We start from the raw sequence: 20,885 nt of genomic DNA on the forward strand, positions 1-20,885 counted from the left end.
TGTTCCTTCCTCCCTAGATTAGCAGCTAGGTGATGGTAATGAAAATGAAAATGGTGGAATCTTGAACTTTTCTACTGGGGCTAAATTCACTCCCTAATAATTTACCAGCTTTTTTTCCATGTGATAAAAATTCTAGGTAGAAGTTATTGTGTAACGAGGGCTCTTTTATCTTGCTGTTTAGTATTAGTTTAGAGCAAAGTAAGTTAAAATTTAACTGCCATTGTGTAAAGTACCTAATGCAGATGTAGGACTGGGAAGTTGGTACGAAATGGATTTCTGTTAGATGAATCATATTTTCTAATTTTGGAAATAGATTTGGTGGGAACAAGTTTTAGCTCAGAATCTCCATGAAAGCTCTGAAGGAATACGCAGCCAGCCCGTCACAGATCGTGCTTTGGAAGGTGCGCGGTGATCTTCTCATGGACTTTAGTAGTCACGTGAAACACACAAACCCTGTGAAACTGACAGGATATTGCAGCATTTGGATGCTAGAATCCTAAGAAGAGGGCACCGCCCATGGGAGTGGCTTTGTAACAGTTTGTCCTTTTGTCCCCTTCTCGGGATCCCTCGGCCCCAAGAAGGTAAAGCAGGGTTCTGCTCCAGCCCAGTGCTTTGGGCAGCAGGCCCTTCTCTGCCTCCCTCTTTGTCTGCTTTTGCCCTCTGTAGCTCCCAGTGCAGCTTGCAGTTCACTTGTGCTGGGACAGAACTGTAAATGTGGTGCTGTCCTGAACCCTGTGTCTGTCTTACTCAGTGTATTCTGATCCGACACAGCTCTGTGTAGATAGTTGGTGCTCAGCGCATATGGTTAAGTCAGCGAAATTCCCGTGTGCCTCGACTGCCTGAACAGTGTCCTCTCTGCACACCACTTTGTAGAGTTGAAAGTGCGCTGTGACTGTTCGGTAGCTGTCACTGAGCATCCGTCACCTAGCAGGCCTGATCAGTATAGTTTAGTGAAGAAATTAGACTTTTTTAGGCAGGCACTGACGTTCTTTTTTACTTTGTTCAGATCTAATTCACATCCCATAGAATTCACCCATTTCAATACGAGTACATTTCCGTGGTTTTTGGTGTGTTCCTGGAGTTGCGCAACCATCAGCACAATCCATGTCGGAGCATTTCACCACTCCAGAAGGAAACCCCGGATCCATTAGCAGCGACTTCTCATTTCCCGTTCCCCTGAACCCTTGGCGATCACAGTCTGCTTTCTGTCTCTAGAGATTTGCCTCTTCTAGACGTTTCACAGGAGTGGAATCATACAGCACGTGGCCCTTCGTGCCTGACTTTTCCTCAGCATGGTTTTCAGGGTTCATCCATGTGGTCGCATGGGTTAGCCTGGGGACATTTCCACACCCCTGCTGCTTTGTCCCTGTGAGATCCAGGAGATGCCTTCGGAGCTGGCAGAACGCTCCCAGTTGCCCAGTCCAGCACCCCCTCACGTCCACTAGAGAGGACATTCAGACTTCGTCACTCTCGAAACGAACGAGTTTGTTAGTCCTTCGTCTTTCCTCCTCTCTCCCAAATTCAGCCTTGCTGGGTTGGATGCTGAGGGAGGAGAAGACGTCGTGTCTCTCGGCCTCTTGGTAGCTGTGCCTGGTTCTGTCCTCTCACCGGCGAGGCTTGGCTTGATGCCCGTCGGCTGGCAGTGGTTCTGGGAGCTGGCTCGCCGGTGTCTCACTGCCTTGGGAAACCGAGTACCGTGCACACGCGGCAGGGTGCTCATCGATCGCTGCCTCGTAGCTTTATTTTTTCTCTCAGAGGCTGATCTTCTATTTTCGCGCGTCCTTCTGAAGGCGGAACGTTGCTTTGGTGGCACCCTCTGTTTGTATTCGTGCTTTTAGAGATGAGATTTTGAAAGTGGGACTGAAGGCGCAGCACGCGGTGCTCCAGCGCCCCCTAGCGCCGCGCTGGGGTGGGAGTCCCCGTGCCTCCGGTGTGTGGCTTCCCGCGGTCTGTGCAGGACGCGGACGCGGTGCAGGCGACGGCCAGCATCTTTCCTTCTCACCTTCCTGCGGTGACATCGCGTCTTTGTTTTTTCCTTTAGTGTGAACGTGGTGTTTCCAGGTTTGCCTAGCCCCTTCTTCAGCGTTCACAGAGCCAGGCCCTCCCTGCAGGGGCCAGATCGGGTCTCCAGAAGGTGAAACCCAGAGCAGCCGTGCCCAGGGGCTGTGCTTCGGCCTGGGGGCGGGTTTCCGTCCTGTGTTGTGGGTTTGCCCTGTTTTCCGGAAGCACTTTCGATGTCTTTGTTGTTGTTGTTGTTGTTGTTGTTGTTGTTATGTCCTTTCTAGAAAGGATCAGAAAACAATCAAACATGTGAACAGTGGGAGTTCTGAAAGCCTGAGCTGGAATTAGTTGGAAATGAGGAGAAGTCAGCTGCGTCCCCGGTCGTGGGCGAGAGCCTCTGCACCTTACAGGCTTGCTTCCTGGAGAAGGGGCTTGGGGAGCCCAGAAGCCCGTGGGGCATGCCCCTGACCGCGGGCCTTTCCCGTGGGCATCATGGCAGCTGTGAAGGGAGCCTTCGATGGTTGCTTTCCTGTTCCTTCTCATGACTCCATTATTCATCCACCTCAGGTGGGGGTTGCTGAAAACCTAGAGGGAGTTTCCAGCTTTGCTTTACAGAGTCTGCTACAGCTGTTGAGAGAGTAAAATTATTAATGGCAATGTAAACATTTCTGTAGTGCAGGTGGGCCAACAGAGGGCCTTCAGGCACCTTCTTTTGTTCTGTCCTCACTGAACCCATTGACTGAGCATCTGTCTGTGCTGGGCCCCGTGCCTGGCTTTGGAAATGCAAGAAAGAATGCCCTTACTCCTACTGTTTCTTCTTCATGCAGACTCAATTGTCCTGTTGTATCTTTTTCTGCTCTTTCTTACAGGACAGAACTAATTCATGCGGTCAGTGGCTTTTTCTTCCCCAATAAATTATAAATCCTATGAAATCAGGCAGAGTCATGTTTCTTTTTTATTATTTTTTTTAATCTTTATTTTTGAGAGAGAGAGAGAGAAAGAGACAGAGAGAGACAGAGTGTGAACCGGGGAGGAATAGAGGGAGAGGGAGACACAGAATCCGAAGCAGGCTCCAGGCTCTGAGCTGTCAGCACAGAGCCCGATGTGGGGCACGAACTCATGAACCGCAAGTTCATGACCTCAGCCAATGTCGGATGCTCAACTGCCTGAACCACCCAGGAGCTCCGTATTTACCTTTTTTTTTTTAACCCAGACTCCTACAATATTTTTTCCCTAAAAAGACTTTAGAATGTATTTATTAATACTTCTCCAGAGGAAAGAGAATGTTTCATACTCACGTAAAGAGAGGGGTTAAAGGTTAGTCTCACAAATGAGTGTTTTCAGCTTTGACTTTTATTTTATTTTATTTTTTTTAATTTTTTTTTTTCAACATTTATTTATTTTTGGGACAGAGAGAGACAGAGCATGAACGGGGGAGGGGCAGAGAGAGAGGGAGACACAGCATCGGAAACAGGCTCCAGGCTCTGAGCCATCAGCCCAGAGCCCGACGCGGGGCTTGAACTCACGGACCGCGAGATCGTGACCTGACTGAAGTCGGACGCTTAACCGACTGCGCCACCCAGGCGCCCCTCAGCTTTGACTTTTAAATTAAATCTCTTTATTTGGGAATAATTTCAAATTTACAGAAGTTGCGAAAATAATAACGGTACAAAGAACCCCCATTTTACTCCTTTACCCAGATCGACCCTTTGGGGGCGCCTGGGTGGCTCATCACTTGAGCATTAACCCTTGCTTTCGACTCAGGTCATGATCCCAGGGTCATAGGATTGAGCCCTATGCGGAGCCTGCTTAAGATTCTGTCTCCCTCTGCCCTCCCCTCCCCCCCCCCCCCCCCCGCCGTCTCTGTCTTTCTCTCTCTCTGACTTAAAAAAAAAGCTTTAACCCCCTTTGCATAGTCATTTATGTGTGTGCCTGAGTTCTCTCTCCACAGACATATTCCCAAACTCACTCACTTAACACGTGCGTGTGCAGATACACATTTTGTCATCCACCCTCTGAGATTTGAGAAATTACACACGCCATGATCTTTTACCTCGCGTGTACTTGAAGGTATTTTCTAAGAATGGGGATGTTCTCTTACATAACCACAGCTGGACAGTTCCCGCGTTCGCAAATTTACATTGAGACGATACTTTTTATAACCTGCCGTCCGTATTCTAATTTTGTCAGTTGACCTAAGAATCTCCTTTAGAGCGTCTCCCGGCCGGGACAGGATCCAGTCTGGGGCCGGGTGTTGCCTTTAGTTGGCGGGTGTCTGTAGCTTCTGTAATCTGGGGCTTTTCTACAGCCTTCATAACACTGAATTTTTGAAGAACACAGTCCCGCCCTTCTATTTTGGTCACGTTCTTCATTTTGCCAAACACCTGAAATATTTTGTGATGGAAAATTAAGAAGGCTTTTGGAGAAGGAGATGGTAGAACCTGAACACTTAATGGCAGTTTGGTTCCCCTCCTCAGTGTCCCAACACTGTTGCCTGAGCCCTTAGGTATAATTTTAGTTCAATAATTTTGTCAGTAAAATGCAGGGCCGTGTAATTTATGTCCACTCACCGGGGTTTGAATAAATACTTGGCCTTTGCTTTTGTAGTTTTTTATCAGGACATTAAAAAATTACCTTTTTTGCTCCTAATAAATTTTTTTAAGCTAAATTTTATTTTATAAGCAACACTCTTATTTGCCTTTTTGGAACAATGTGGATAATAAAATGCTTATTCGTGGTAATGCTTCCTGTAGTCAGTTTTGGGTGATACAGTTGATTTTGTTAAACCCTGAAATGATGTCACAGCCTCAGAGTTTATGTGGGGTATTTTCTTACATCATTCCAAATGATGGTTTGCGTGGTTCCCAAAGAGGGTTCCCAAAGAGGCGGTAGTTAGTTATTTTGCCTAGAAAGGACTTGTCCTTTTTCTTGCATGCACCGTGAAGGTGGGAAATTGCCTTTATTAAGCCTTCTCTTGCCTGACACCTCAGGGGCTTGACCTTGGCCGCCCTGTGAGAATGAATCCCCCAACTCTCAGGCCTTCCTACATCTGCGGTTACTTCCTTATATTTGGATTTCTGGTTAAATATAAGCCGTGTGTGTACAGACACATAGGAAGAAGACTCAGGCGGTTTATCTGCCATGAACATATGGGGAATACTCATTCTGTAGGAAGTAGAAATCCTAACCAGACTCCTCGGGGTGGTGAGCACCTTGTAGAAACGCTCACTCTTCTTGGTGCCAGCCTCTTAGCAATCCCTCCGTCATCTCAGTCGCAGAATTGAATCGACTGTTTCTTGTATTAGTGGGGTGTAACTGCTCGTGTTCGGAAACTCATGCGTTTGAAAGATTGAAGATCTGTCTGGCCTGATTGTGGCAAGAGCAGCGAGTAGACTGAGTTGTTTTCGGATACACGTGTGCCAGTGTTGAGGGAATCACGTTGGAGTTGACCACAGCTCCCGCTAGCCGTCTGTTGAGCGGTAAGTGATACTTTGGCGTTGTGTAGTTGATAGTTAGCAGTTGCTTAGGATGGCTTTTTTGGATTAAGCGTTTCATCAAGTCCTAATCTGTTGTCATTGAGACCTTGAGAGGAGCACAGGGCGTGTAACTGTTGTGCAGAGTGGGTGTCTTTGAATAGTTGGGCAGTGATTTCGGTTGTTTACATTGACTTTTTGCAAGTAACTTTTTAAGTAAATTAGGTATTTCTATGGTTCAGAACTAAGAATTCTGGCAAGAGACCTGCTAGGAATCTGGTGCCACTGTACTCCCTCCAGCTTTTCTTCCTTTTTGTGCCCAAAGAGCGTTTTCTTCATTTAACAGTATCCTGGAGACTCCTCCCCACCTGCACATCAAGCTTTTCCTCATTTTTCCCATTAGTCTTGTGATGAGATTGAAGGCACATATCCTTGGAGGAACTATGGGCATGAAATGGTAATAAAAACGCCTTTAAAATCTGTAGGAAAGTTTTTCAGATCATACTTTAAAAATAAAGAAAGCAGTAAAAATGGTAAAATTGAAAATGACACAAGAGAAAAGTTTTCCTTGGCATCTTTCTGAGCATCGCCTAGGTTGATGGTGAGGCTTCTTCCAGCCACCGGCTGTGGGGATGTGGTACCTGCAGGTGCCACCAGGAATTACGTACCCCCCCCACCCCTTTCATTGACACGATATTATGAAATCATCTGGAGATTTAGTTCTCCTGTGCACTACCCGTATCTCTCTTGTGAACACTTCACATTGTATGTGAACGACAATAAGAATGGGTGCTTAGAAAGTGTGACTCAGAGGTTTTTCTTTTCTAAGTTTATTTATGGTGAGAGAGAGGGCCTGAGAGGAAGGGTGGGCAGAGAGAGGAATCCCAAGCAAGCTCTGCACTGTCAGCGCAAGGCCCGATGCAGGGCTTGATCCCACACACCATGAGATCGTGACTGAGCCAGGCAGGTGCCCCTATACCGACCGACTCATTTTTAAAAGTAATTCTCTTCATTTTTGTCCTCTCATGTCCTGTGAATATTTGTTGTCCATTCCTTGTATGGGGACTGAAGTCATTAGTGTTGTTTTTTTAAATCTTTTTAAATGTTTTTGAGAGAGAGAGCGAGAGAGCGCATGCGAGCACAAGCTGGGGAGGGGCAGAGAGAGAGGGAGACACAGAATCCGAAGCGGGGCTTGAACTCATGAATCGCAAGATCATGACCCGAGCTGAAGTCAGACGCTCGACCCACTGAGCCACCCAGGTGCCCCTGAAGTCATTAGTGTTTTAGTGGGTTGTGTGTTTCCTTGGCAATTAGGAGGGTTACTGTTTTTCCAACAGGCTTCCGCTGCGAATATTTCATCACTCCCAAAAGTTCCCTTGTGCTTCTTTGTAATCAGTCCTTCCCCAGCCCTTGACACAGCCACTGAGCTGTTTTCTCTCCTTACAGTCTTGCCCTAGAATGTTACACAAGTGTAATCATACCACATGTAGCTTTTTAAGTCAGACTTCTTTCACTTAGCATGATGCTTTTGAGGGCCATTGAGTAGTGTTTCATTTTATAGACGTACCACGTTCGCCTCTTGATGGACGTTTGGGTTGTTTCCAGTTTTTAAAAAAAATTTTTTTTTAATGTTTGTTTATTATTGAGAGACAGAGAGACACAGAGCGTGAACAGGGGAGGGGTAGAGAGAGGGGGAGACACAGGATCTGAAGCAGGCTCCAGGCTCCGAGCTGTCAGCACAGAACCCGATGCGGGGCTCGAACTCACAAACTGCGAGATCATGACCTGCGTCGGTCACTCAACCAACTGAGCCACCCAGGCGCCCCTGGGTTGTTTCCAGTTTTGAATAGGGCTGCTATAAACATCAGCCTACAGGGGTGGTTTTTGTTTTTTGTTTTTGTGGACATAGGTTTCCATTTCTCTTGGGTGAGTGAGGAGGCATGGGATTGCTGGGTCTGATGGTAAGTAATTTTATAAGAAACTGCCTGGCTCTTTTCCAGAGTGGCTGTGCCATTCTTCATTTGTGTCGGCCATGTAGAAAGTCCCAGTCGTTCCAAATCCTTGTCAGCATTTGGTATTGTTGGAAATATTTTCTCTTAGTTTGGCTTGTCTTTTCATTCCCTCCTGAGCACATTTTGAGGTTTATTTATATCTAGACTTTACGATCTCTGTCTGTAGTGGGAATACCAGCCAGCGCTGTCATTTCATTGCACCCTGCTTCCCCTCCCCACCATTTCTCCCGCTTCCTTTTCACTGAAAGATACCTTTTCCTTCCATTGCGTGGTATTACACCAGACCGAAATTAATACAGGCTTTTCCTCAGTGCGGGAAATGATGATAAGGTCTAAGTTCAGAATGAAAGTATCGCAGGTAATTATTTTTAAATTGTTTCGAGACTGCTTATTTTCACCATTAGCATCAACACACAATTTCTTTGTGGATTTTTGCAAGTATATGGAAGTATTGTGTGAAGCTGTTCTTGTTTTTTTTATATATATTTACAGTTTTGGTAGCTATTGCCAGAGAGCCCTCCAGAAATATTTTCCTGAAAAGTATTGGTGCATTCTTACTGACAGGCTGTGAGAGTTAATTGGCATTTATCTACATTTACAATAAGACTGGGCATTATCCACATCTATAATATGTAGTTACTGGTTACTTTTGATTATATGCTTGTAAATTTCCCTGTAGCTTATTGAGCTCCATTAGAGCAGAGGAGCCCTAACTCTGCTTACCATTTTGTTTTTTTTTCCTTTATTTTAGAGAGTGTGAGAGCACAAGCAGTGGGGAGGGGCGGGGGGGGGAGAGAGAGAGAGAGGGAGGGAGGGAGGGAGGGAGAATCTCAGGCAGGGCTCCGTACTCAGTGTGGAGCCCAGGTAGGGCTCAATCCCACCACCCTGGGATCGTGATCCAAGGCGAAGTCAAGAGTTGGACGCTCAACTGACTGAGCCACCCGGGTGCCCCTCTGCTTACCATTTTTATCCCCAGCAACCGATCATCGTGCTTGGCAGTTAGTAGGCTCTAAATAATTGTTGATTATATGAATGAATAATTCAGTGAGTGTTCTCTGTTGTAGAAATCTGGTCATACTGATTCTTTTCAGTGACTTATTTTTAGAAGCTTCGGGGAGAATATGAACTGCTAGGTACTTGCCAAACTTGCTTCCATGCAGGTAAACCAGTTGTTTTTTCAGAAAGTCACATTCCGAATTCTGTGAAGCAGGAGTTCACAAATAGGCTTGTATCTGTTCAATAATATGTTTATCTGGGGGCACCTGGGTGGCTTAGTTGGTGAAGTGTCTCCCTCTTGCTTTTGGCTCAGGTCATGATCTCGTGGTTTTGTGAGTTTAGACCCTGGTCGCACTCTGCGCTGGTAGCTTGGAGCCTGCTTGGGATTCTCTCCCCCTCTGTCTCTGCCCCTCCCCCACTCTCACCGTCTCTGTTTCTCAGGATAGATGAATAATTTTACAATAATAAAAATAATATAAAAAATTAAAAAATACTTTGGGGCACCTGGGTGGCTCATTCAGTTAAGCATCCAACTTCGGCTCAGGTCATGATCTCACAGTTTGTAAGGAGTTCGAGGCCCGTGTTGGGCTCTATGCTGACAGCCCAGGGCCTGGAGCCTGCTTTGGACTCTGTGTCTCCCTCTGTCTTTGCCCCTCCCCCACTTGTGAGCACGCATGCTCAGTCGCGCGCGCTCTCTCTCACAGAAACAATAAATGAATAAACTTTAAAAAATACGTTTGTCTGTGCATCGTTTTTAAATGAAACTTCAGGATAAAAAAATCACATATATATCTTAAATATCATTTATCAGGATCATTAGCATTTTTCTTGTTTTGGATTTCCCTGTCTTGCCTTTTGAACCACGTTTTCTGCTTTTCATTAGTATGTGCGGCGGAGAGGGCTGAAAATGGAGATAGTGACATGTCGACAGACAGGTAAACGGAACACCTGGAAGGGCTTGTGATCCCGAAGGTTTTCCTTAAGGATAAGTGTGGTGCACACAGTTGACCTGTTTCAGAATAGGCTTTATCAATTTCAGAGTGTTCTTTGACAGTTTGCGGAAACGGCTAAGCCTTTTCTTGTTTGTGATCGGAAAATCACACCTCAGAATCTTTTCTGCCGACCCTTGATCTGTTTAATTGAGAAAGGGTCTTGGGTGTTCTGGCCTACGTATTTCATAGGATTGGTATAGTCTGTAGCATCTTGCCTGAAAATATAAATTGTATATTTTATGTGATCGGTGGCTTTTTTTTTTTCCAGTATATTTTTGGAGACTTTAGCCCTGATGAATTCAATCAGTTCTTTGTGACTCCTCGCTCTTCAGTTGAGGTAAGACAAAACAGTGTTTTGTTTGAATATGTGTATAGATATAACTAATGGTTACGTTTTAGTTTTGAGTTTTTAATTTTGCTTGTTGATAAGGAAATCCAACGTACAGAAAAGCGCAGAGACTAATACAAGAAATGCCCAAACCCACCGAGCGGATTTGACTACTGTTAACATTTTGCTGTATTTATTAAACAGCAAAACGTCACAGATATCGTCGTGGCCTCCCTTGTACCCGTTCCCACCTCCTGCCTTCCCTCCCCAGAAGTAACAACTCTGCCGGATTGGTATTGTTTTCGGACTGTCGTCTTCACCTTTCACTACATACGTGGTTGTCAACAGATTGTAGCACCATATTGTTTCCTGTGGTTTAAATGGTAAAACGAGTCATACTGCGGTTGGCTCTTGAACGGCATGGGGATTGGGAGTGCCGACCCCAGCGCGCAAATCCGCAATAACTTTTGATTCCTCGCAACTTAACTATCTGTAGCCTGTTGTTGACCGGAGGCCTTACCGATGACAATGGTAACAGTTGATTACCATATTTTGGGTTTTATAAGTATTATATACTGTATTCTCAGAACCAAGTAAGCTAGAGAAAAGGAAAGGTTAAAATAATAAGGAAGAGAAAATACATTTACAGCACTGTTCTGTGTTTTTGGAAAAAAATCCGCCTGACGTGGGCCTGCACGGTTCACACCCGTGTTGTCCAAGGGTCAGCTGTAGATTCATCCTTTTGAGGTTTGTTTCTTTTAAGGTAACATTCTTTACATTCATGCTGTGATGAATATACATTCATGTTCTACATTCATGTTCTTTGATTTCAATTTCTCGATACTGTCAGTAGAACGTACCACAGCTCGTTTGCCTTGTTTCCTGTTGAGGACCGTTTAGATCTTTGGTTCCTACGCTACTACAGAAACGTTGCGGTAAACATATTTTACTGTGTGTCCTCATGCTCTGTGGGTTTCTCCAAGATCTGTTCCTAGGGGTGGGATTGCTGGGGCCACCAGGAGTAAGTGTTTAGTTTTACTGGCTACTCTGCTCATCCGCTTTCTGAGGGTTTCACCGTCTGCGTGGCCACCAGCTGTGCGTGAGCGCTGTCACCATCTCAGTTAAAGAAAAGCTTCTCGCTTCTTCTCACTACAGGTGTGCTCAAAATTTTTGTGAGTCTGCCGGGCTGGTTATGAATGGGTTCTCACTGTTTTAATTTACAATATTCCCAGGGTGCAAAGTTGAGAACCGCTTCGTTACTTTCGTATGCCCAGCCCTTCTGTGAATTACCTGTCTCCCTTGTCCGCATTTTTTATTAAGTGGCTTGTCTTTTTCTTATTGCTTACAGGACTCATAGTCTTTGGTTTTGCATATTACAAGTATCTTTTCCTGGCACGAGGGCTTTAAAAAATTTGTGTGTGTGTGTGTGTGTGTGTGTGTGTGTGTGTGTGTGTGTGTGTCTTTATTTTATTTTGAGAGACAGAGTGTGAGTGGGGGGAAGGGCAGAGAGAGGGGGCAACCCAGAATCTGCAGCAGGCTCTAAGCTGTCAGCACAGAGCCAGACGCGGGGCTCGAACTCACAGACTGAAATCATGACCTGAGCTGAAGCCGGACATGTAAGTGAGTGAGCCATCCAGGTGCCCCTAGCACGGGGGCTTTTTAAAAACTTCATGTGAGATGCACATTTCTTTTCTTTCTTTCTTGCTTGCTTGCTTGCTGGGTATGGGAAGTAAGTTTTTAACTTTCATGCCAAACGTCTTGTTTTTTTTACTTCCGGTTTATAAATGTCTTTAAGAAATTCTTCCCTGCCCTGACGTAGCAAAGACACCGTTTTTTTTCTGAAAGTTTTAAGGTTTTTGTGTTCACTGTAGTATGCAATGCAGCTGAATGGACTTCGCTGTGCGTGTGCGGTGGGGCTTGACCTCGTCCTCTGCCTTGGCCGCAGGGAACTGTCCCAGCACTGGGCCCTCAGGTGCAGTGCCCCTTTGCTCTGGCCCTTGTGCTTGATCTCTGCAACAGTGCCACTCGTTTTAATTGTAGTCTGTCTTCTGGGAGGGCCCTCACCCTCTTGTGCTTACCCCAAGTGTTTTGGTTCTCCTTCTTCCTTAACTGTTCCTTAAGAATCTGTGATCAGCATGCCAAGTTCCATGAAAAATCCCGTTGAGATTTCAGTTAGAATTGTGTTAATTATGGGCTCATTTGTAGGAGAATTCACAATTTTATGAGACTTTTCCTAAACACGATTTTGGTACATTTCACCATTCAGGTCTTTTACATGTAATTAATGATTTCTGTTTTAGTTTAATAAAACTGATCTGGAATATTTTTTCATATTCGTATTTTAAGTATGAAAACTGTTGAAATTGTATCGAAAAGAACAAAGGGAGGTACGAGTAAGGATAAGGATAAGGACGTTGATGAGACTTAACCAGCCACTTGAGTGTTTTTGTGTGGAGTTCTTTTTACTTGGCAAGGTGGAGCAGAAGGTACTGACTCCTTAGGATTGGAGCCACACGGCCCGCGTTGCATGTGGCCTTGGCCAGTCCTGCCCGTTTCACCTTGGCTTCTTGAACTCGAGACTCTGGGGCTGGAGAGGAAGGATTAAATGACAGCGTGTTGAAAGTGTTACTTCAGCTGCACAGACTAGAGAGCGATTTATTGGTTTCTCCTCTTTGACTTCAGGAAAAAGGAAGAAATCACCGAAAGCAAAGCTTGGTCAGGTTACAGTTGAGAAGGTGAATAAATCCCTTCAGTGCCCATCTCCATCTGTTTTGTGTTCATTGATGGTAAGGGCGTTTTAAGGAATCTAAGGATAGGAGCCAGGAAACCGTGAACGCTGCGTTACAGATTGTATTTCCTAAGGCAATAAAATGCATCTGTGCATGTTAGATTTTGTAGAATGAGGCTTGGAGTTGAGTGTGTCCTGACAGAAAAAATAACAATTAGGAAAAACATGATTGTCCCGTATTCCCCAAGTGTTAGTGTAATTGAGGTTCTACTCTGTGTACTAATGGTTCGAGTTTTAAGGCATTTCTGTCTTTGAATCACAGTAGAGTACAGAGGCACCTGCCAGGGACAGGACAGCCTGTGCGCTTGGCAATTAAGGTTTCAAAAGATGAGAAAGCCCCACTCGTGTATTTTACAAAAGCCTTTCGCAAGTGCGTGCATTTGTGTGGGTTTGTGAGAGCCTGTTTGCAGGTAAGTGTCAGTAAAAACGTGGGTTTTCCTGTGATGTGAAGGTAGAGAATGTACCATATTTCAGAGTCTGGAGAGCTGCGCTCCTTGGTCACTCTGCTACTCAAGTAGGCCTGGTGGCTCTGGCAGTTTCCTCCCACTCATCGTGCTTCCTTACAGGGAAACGGGGGTGTTTGTTTACCTCTCAGAATGTTGGGCAGTCATTAGTTACTGTGGAAGACCTTCGCACATAAGGATTTGATGGTAAAGTCGTGTCAGGCTTTTTACTGTAGAAGTAATGGCTGTGTCTTAACAGAATGAGTTTATAGCCAGAAATCTTCGTAAGTCTGGCTCATTTCTGGGTCTTCTGTGTTTTCGCTTTTGAATATGCGTTGCGTTTGGGGGCAGGTATGACAGATGTCGTCTGCCAGAATCACATATGGTCCAGTGACCCGCAAAGGGGAAACACAGGCTAATTAATGCGATTGGGCCAAGCTCTCTCTCTCAGTGTCGTAATTGTTGTAAGTCAGGAGTCTGGAGCGTACTAGTAGCATCATCACGTGGGGCACAGACTGTTTCGTGGCGTGCCGTGTGGTTGCGTGGGTGGGTGTGTGGGTGCTGTTGTCTCCTGGCGCTGTGGCCTCGTGGCTCGGGCCTTTTGCCTCGCGCTGAGAACGGCGGTGGCTCCTGCCCGCGCCGTGCCTGCCGTGTGGCCGTCGTGGGAACTCGCACCAGCCCTGTTCATCATGTACTTCTTTGGCTGTTAGGAATTTGAGAAGCATTTTTTTCCTCTCCCTGGGGCCAAGAACTGAAAAAACAAAGTTTGAGAAACATAAAGTGTTAAACTGTAGGAACATTCTGCTTTTCTCCCGTTCTCTCAGCTGAGTGTTGGACTCCGTTTTACTTTCCCTGTTTGAAAGCTTGCCCCTGGCCAGACAGGACGGTCAGTAGTTGAACAGAGTCCGAAGAAACCCTCTCAGCTGGTTTCTGTATGTGATCTTAAATATTAGTAGAAATTTAAAGGTAACATACCGCAGATCTTTTTTTATAAAGCTGTGCTCTAGTTTGTACGCCAGCGTGATTTAAAAATGAATTTCTCCAGCTGGAAGAAATACAGTCAATTTACTGAATAAGCATGCTTTGAACCCCAGTCGTCATCATGTCAGTAGTGTTCACAAATAAGGGGTGAATGAATGCTCCTTGTTCTTGGGACTTCCGGAACTTCAGTATTGGGGGCAACACGCACACATGCTTAATGCAGTTACGGGAAAAACAAGACCAAAGCGGGATGGGCCACGCTGCAGACGCTGAGGGTGTGTGTGTCTGTGCGTGCGTGGGTGTGGGTCTGGCTATGGAGAGTTAAGACTGTTCCTCTCGGGGGTTTGGTGTCCTTGTGGGGCTTCAGAGGAGAGACTTGAGGTTCACGAGGGGCTTTTAGACGGCGGAACAAATGGGGGCAGTGCCAAAAGGTTTTGAAACGTTAGTTCGTGAGATGTAATCGACACAAAATTGTGTAAGCTTAATAAGGTGCGTGCCACATCTGATACATTTATATTGCAAGATTGCTGTCGTAGAGTTAGCTGTGTCTCGTCACAGAGTTGCCGTTTCCTTTAGTTGTGACAACGGTTAAACTCTGGTCTCTCAGGCTTGAAGTTCATAGCCAGGTTTGCTGCCTGTAATCCGTGTAGTGTGTCACCTGTCCAGGGCTTACCTGCGAGTTGCAGGTACTTACCCCTCAGCAGCGTCTCTCCCGTTCCCCCAGTCCACAGCCTTGGGAACGACCCACCATTCCACTCTTTGGGTTTTGGATTTGAGGTGTTTTCGTTTTTGAGATTCCAGAGGTAAGGGATGTCATACAGTATTTGTTGAAAACATTACCTTCTTCATCAAAGGGCCCAAGCAGTGACTTCTCCAGACGGTGGCGCTATCCTCAGCCTAAGTTGATCTCACTTTGTACCTGATGTCACAAGATGTCAGCGTCTTGCGTTGCTCACTGTGCATTCGTGTGTGAGAGCTTTATGGTTTTGCTTCAGTTTGAAAGTCTGTATGCTCGTAAATAGCTGCACGGTTAAAGAGGGAACTTTGAACAACTCTTACAGTTTCATTCCGCTGTCTATAATAAATCCACATTTACCAGAGACTAAGGGGCATCTTATGAATGGTGGAGGTTTGTTGAATTAAAGGTGCCACATGCTTACAGAGTAAAAAAATACACACACACACACACACACACACACACACACACACTTTTGTGCCAGAACTCATTCCAGCGTCACTAATTCCCACATTTGCACTCTTACCAGATTAGTAACTCAGAGTGTTTTAAACACCAACAGGTTGTCAGTGTTGCCCTGGAGTCTGCTGGGGTGGGAGGTCTGTTTTCGGGACCTGCCTCTACCCCTTACCACAGTGTGTGTAAATACAGCGTGATTAAAAAACTAAGCACTTTCGGTGCCTTACAGTTGTATAGATTTCTGTCACCAGGGGGCACCCTGCTATCACTGATAGAGAAAGAGAAGGCCCTCTGCATCCGGGAGCTTGATAAACTTCCCTTGTGGCTGCAGAGGAACGGGAAGCGACTGGTCCTCACGTGCGCCCTTTTTGCTCCGTGTGTCTGTGCCAGAGGTCAACGCTGCAGCACCCCGTGCGAGGTGCGAGTCCCAGGGTAGCCCCTGGCCGCACCCGGAATGGGTTCTCCTGGTGTGTCAGCGGATGGGAACCGTGCGCCCCCTAGTGGGAATACGTGGTGGAAACATGCATAGCTCTCCGGTCCTGAAAGTGTTCACTTCCTTTTGTTTTTTTTTGTTTTGTTTTTTAAAAATTTTTTTAACCTTTATTGATTTTTGAGAGAGAGAGAGAGAGCATGAACGGGCGAGGTTCGGAGAGAGAGGGAGACACAGAATCCAAAACAGGCTCCAGGCTCTGAGCTGTCAGCACAGAGCCTGACGTAGGGCTCGAACTCACGACCGTGAGATCATGACCTGAGCCGAAGTCAGACGCTCCACCGACGGAGCCACCCAGGCGCCCCTGTTCAGTTCCTTTTGAACTGCTCTTTGTTTCCTTAGGTTCTCTAGGGGGAGAGAACTTGGTTACTTGGAGTGATAAGTGTTTGTCTCCGTGATTATTGAGTCGACTTGCTGAGAGTTAATTGGAGAAATCAGCCGAGGAAGCCACTCACGCAGCAGTTCTCGGACAGTGGCGGGTGTGACAGTCCCCGGGGCCCGTCCAGGAAGCCCGGGTGCTGCGGGGGGACACGCTTGGAGAAGGGCTGTGTTAGGGTGTCGTTGCTTTGCTCTTCTGTTCTTTCTTCAGGTCCACTTGCCTTAGCCCTTCCGTCCTAAGCATTCTTACCCCGAATGTGTCCGTTTGAAACATTTCCAAGTCTTAAATGCTATGGAGTAGCTAGGAAGAAGAAAAATTTGGGATATTCATAACACTGCCTTCCTGCTTTTTACAAAGAGGTCAGATACTTGCTGTTTTGCATTCTCTCTCCTAAACAAGGAATGTTTTTTCCAGCCTTTAATTCAGTTATTTAAGGCACTGTGTCAAAAAGGAGCCGTGATTCTCAGACTTCTCTGTGGGCTCTCGGCACTCTGCCCGTGGGCCTGGTCCTGGCCTCCGCTGGCCGTGCTGACGCGTGTGAGGTGAACCTGAAACGCCGACGGGCAGTACGGGTCATCTTTGTCGGGGGCCCGGGACAAGTGGCCGCGGTACCTGTGGGCCGCCTGACGTCCTGTGAGATGGGGGTGTTTGTCGTAGCATTGTATCGTAGTTGATTCACGTGTCCGTTGGAGTCCGTTTTTATTATTTTGCCTCATTTTTGGATCTTAATGGCAATATTTAAAAGCATTCCTCTGGTATTTTTTTCTTAAATGAAGGTGATTTAATTTTACTGTCAGTGTATGTTATTGTGGTAAACAAATGTCACGAGAAGTTGAACGGATAAAGAGTTTTAACGAAGTGTTGCTTTAACGAAGAAGCATGTGTTGGGTGTTAACATGTTGTTGAATTAAAATTTGTTTTCCACTTCCCTGTGCAGCTTCCTCCCTACAATGGAACAGTTCTGTGTGGCACACAAGCTCCCGATGAACTACCCGATGGTAAGCTGGTCTCTCCTCTACCCCCCGGACATGCGTGCTGGCCCTGTGTGCTGGGGAAGGGGTGGGGGGGACGGGCAGGAGGCCTGGAAGCCACGTTTCCTGCTCGTTCCTACTTTTCCAGTAAACATTGCCTTACTGCTCAGTGTTTTTGCTGTAAGCTATAGCATATTTGATCACTGCACCGTTTTGACTGAGGAGTTAAGTGTCTTCTGGGCTTCAGAGTATCAGATGTTCCAGGTTTAGCGAAGGAGTTGCTTGTTCGAGTCTGTTTTTCTCTTCACCGTTCTCAGCGGCACAGGTAGGTTTTTCGCGGCCAGTGCTTTCTGAGAAACTTCTCCGCGGGCTTCCTCCTGGTTGGGGAGGCTGCCGGGCCGCAGCTGCCGCCTCCCCGAGAGCGGGCGCAGAGTCGATTCCCGGAGACGGTGCCCGCTGAGATGCAGTGACTTTGTGTTGTCGAAGGCTGCGGGGTTTAAGGAGTGGCGGGTGGTTCGGTTACCACGGGCGGCCGTCACCGCGCGGGTCGGGTCCGTGTGGACCGTGTTCAGTCTGGATCATTAAGGTGCCTCGCTGGCCTCGGAGAAGCGAACGCCGACCCTTTCCTTGGAGAGCCAGGGATCCGGTTCCGTGCTTCGTTAGCATGGGCTCTTAAGTATAATCTAGACATGCGCTTTGAAGAGACTGTCTGGACTTTGTGCACGGTAAAATCAGAGAGAGCCTGTGTCTCACATCAGCAGCTGAGAAGCCGGCGTCTCGGAGATGGCGAGGGGAAGGGCAGTTCTGGTGGCGGCTCAGGACGGGACGGAGTGAAGTGAGCTGGAGGGAGCCGGCCCCCCTGCCTGCCGCCCAGCCTCCAGGGCGGCCGTTGCCCGAGTCCGCTGGATTTCAGTCTGTCTCCGTGTATTCTGCACGTCGTAAGCATGCTGCAGGTGTCTCCTCAGTGCTTTAAAATGTCTCGTTCTTTTCCCTTTCATGTTACTCCTTTTATTCTTGTCCGGTTAACGGCCTCACCACCCGCCCAAGGGGCGCAGGCTGGAGACGGGAGGCCCTGCCAGCTCTTCCCAGCGTCCAGCTCTCTCCTTCCCTTTCTCGCGCCGTACCTGCCTTCCAGGCTGTTCTCTGTTCAGTTACTGCTTCTTGTCCCCTGTTCTCCCTTGTCTCAAGTCCACCTTTTAATCTGCTGAAAACACAGCTGGGACCTTGCCACCTGCTCATGCTGTTAGAGACCGGCCAGCTTAAAGGCCCCTTTTTCTCTGAGGCCTTTTCTGTTCTCTCGCGTTTCCATGACGTCTGTTTTCTTACAGTGCTTGTCCCACTGTCCAGTGACGAGTCCGCCCCCCTTTCCAGGCTGAGTGCGGCCGTGGCGGCAGGGATCGTAGTCGTCCACGTCTGTGTGCTCAGCAGCCGCACGGTGTCGTATCTGGAATGTTGTCGGCCCCCAGTATGGTTTTGGATGAATGATTTAGGATGACGTCCTCTGCCTCCCACCGTAGGCAGCTGCAGCGGGCTCTTTGCGGGGGCTCATCACGGCGTGCCTTTCCTGCCTCTCCTCTCCTTCAGTCACTTCCCACAGCTGGAAATAGTGTGCGCCCCCCCCCCCCCCCACCCCGCTCCCAGCCAGCTGTCCTGCGTCTTCCGCGGACGCCTCTGTAGCTTCTCGTGGAAATTGGCGCTCTCTCCTGTATCTGGAAGCATTCTCTCTGTAAACCGTTGAGGCCTTGTCTTGCCCTCCCTCCGTACTGTCAGCTTCAGTCCGAGGCGTTTGTCTGCAGGTAAATGTAACTCCCTGGGGCAGGGCCTCTGCCTTACTCTTCGCTCAACCCTCTGTGATAATAGTGAGCACTTTGCACGTGGCTGGCTGCTCTGTTAATTGGAGAAACGAGCTGAGCGAGCCACTTAAGCAGCAGTTCTTAGTGGCGGGCACGACAACCTGTAGGGGCCCCTGAGCACTGCAGACCGCGGGGTGCGTTCAGGAACCCAGGGCGCTGCAGGGAGCACGCTTGGCAAAACGCTGCTAGGATGTCATTGTTTTGCTTGAGCTGCTTTCCTCCCCCAACCACCCACTGCCTGTATAGCCTGAGCGCTGAGCGGTCCCCAGTCACCCACTGCTTCGACTGTGTTGTGTAAAGCCTGGCTTCGCGGGCTTCCACCGGTCCGTCAGCCCGCACCGACTGGGCTTCTCCTGACTCCTCTGCCGTGTGGGGCAGTGCGCACGCGTGTCCGTGGTGTGTGTTCTGGCGAAGGGGAGGAGCTGTTTCGGGTAGGACTCTGCCTTCCAGTGATGCAGTCAGACCCTAGACAGGATCATGTTTTCACAATGGCCGTAGCGTAGTGAAATGATTCCATTAATGTCATATCATGTTCTAGAATGTTCTCTGATACGATAAGATTAAGGAAATGTCATATCATGTTCTAGAATATTCTGTGATATGATAAGATTAAGGAAATACCATATCGTGTTCTAGAATATTCTGGGACACGGTAAGATCAAGGATTGAGATGTGGAAGGCACTGTGTCTGTTGGAGTTAAAATCTTGCACAGACTGCCTGACACAGTGCATACTAATTTATAATCAGATTTCACAATACGCACCAGTGTCCCCAGGGTAGCCTCCCTGTGTGGCGTGCTCTTCATTTCCTCAAATACATCCGTGTCAGTCCATGCAGCGGCGTTGCACCCTCGCAGCACCGCGGAGTAGGGGATGCCTGGAAGCAGAGTGGACGGTCTACTTCTAGGCATGATGGTGGAGAAGTTCACTTGTCTTTAGTGATTCTTTTCAAAATAAGGAAACAAAAACTCAGTGTTCAAGGACCAAAGGATTCAAGTGGTCATGGTGGTGGCTTTATGTGGAAATGTGCTGTTAGGTGTAACCATCACTAGTATTCCTTTTTCAGGAACTTTCTGGTGTTGGGCAGGTGTTCGCCCCTCCCGCCCCCCAGGTGTGATCACTAAACGGATGAAGAATTAGACTGTTGACACCCCTGCCCTCCAGTAACTTGCCCGTAATTGCCGCCTCCTGGGGGCTGCTTTTTAAAAGACTTCCGAGGTGAAACCTAGGTTATCTCTAATAGAGCACAGTTCTTCTGGTAGGGTGGGTTTTTTTGAAATACAAGTTTTGAGAAGTTGACTTCTTAGGCTAGACTCGGAGAAATCCTCAGTTAGGCGTTAAAGATGAGTTAGAAGGCATGTGGCCTTTCCTTAACTTCAAAATTTAGAACTGTTGCGTCAGATAGAAGATGACACTGATGCTTGATGTCTGTTGAAAGCTGCAGTTGATTCTAAAACTTAACGTAATTTCAGAAATGTAAACTATGAAAAAAATGTACCTTTCGGAATGGTGGCACGTGTAGATTGTTGTCCGTTGGCAGGAAGTAGTGAAAGGTCCCAAAGAGGTTTCTAAAAGTGTGCAGTCCTAACTGTCTTTGGGTATTTTTGGAAGTATCTTCTTCACCCGTGGAGTTCATCCATTATGAATTCATTTAGCGCACATTTACGTGCATTCATGCAAAGCCATTTTCAGACTTCAGTTAAGGTTGTCAGTGGAGGAGATCAGGAGATGGGTGATTGTTTGGTTATTTTTTTAATGTTTATTCATTTTTTGAGAGAGAGAGACAGAGCATGAGCAGGGCAGGGGCAGAGAGAGAGGGAGACACAGAATCCGAAGCAGGCTCCAGGCTCTGAGCTGTCAGCACGGAGCCCAGTGTGGGGCTTGAACTCACAAACTGCGAGATCCTCATGACCTGAGCCGAAGTCACATGCTTAACCGACTGAGCCACCCAGGCGCCCCGAGGAGACGGGTAATTGTAAGGAG

The 20,885-nt window shown here is 47.3% G+C and overlaps 1 protein-coding gene across 1 annotated transcript in view; it reads left to right on the forward strand.

Moving 5' to 3' along the window:
* The window catches only part of USP10 (ubiquitin specific peptidase 10), a 70,355-nt gene that overhangs the window by 20,055 nt on the left and 29,415 nt on the right, over positions 1-20,885 (forward strand). Inside the window, exons 2-3 of the mRNA XM_047078852.1 lie at positions 9,743-9,811; positions 17,016-17,076. Of these exons, the coding sequence (XP_046934808.1) occupies positions 9,743-9,811; positions 17,016-17,076 (130 nt within the window). The remainder of the gene's footprint in view (positions 1-9,742; positions 9,812-17,015; positions 17,077-20,885) is intronic.

Source organism: Lynx rufus, unplaced genomic scaffold, assembly GCF_022079265.1.
Source record: "Lynx rufus isolate CCGP_SWC_20201006 ecotype Redwood Valley unplaced genomic scaffold, mLynRuf1.p SCAF_16, whole genome shotgun sequence".
In the NCBI taxonomy this organism is placed as follows: domain Eukaryota; kingdom Metazoa; phylum Chordata; class Mammalia; order Carnivora; family Felidae; genus Lynx; species Lynx rufus.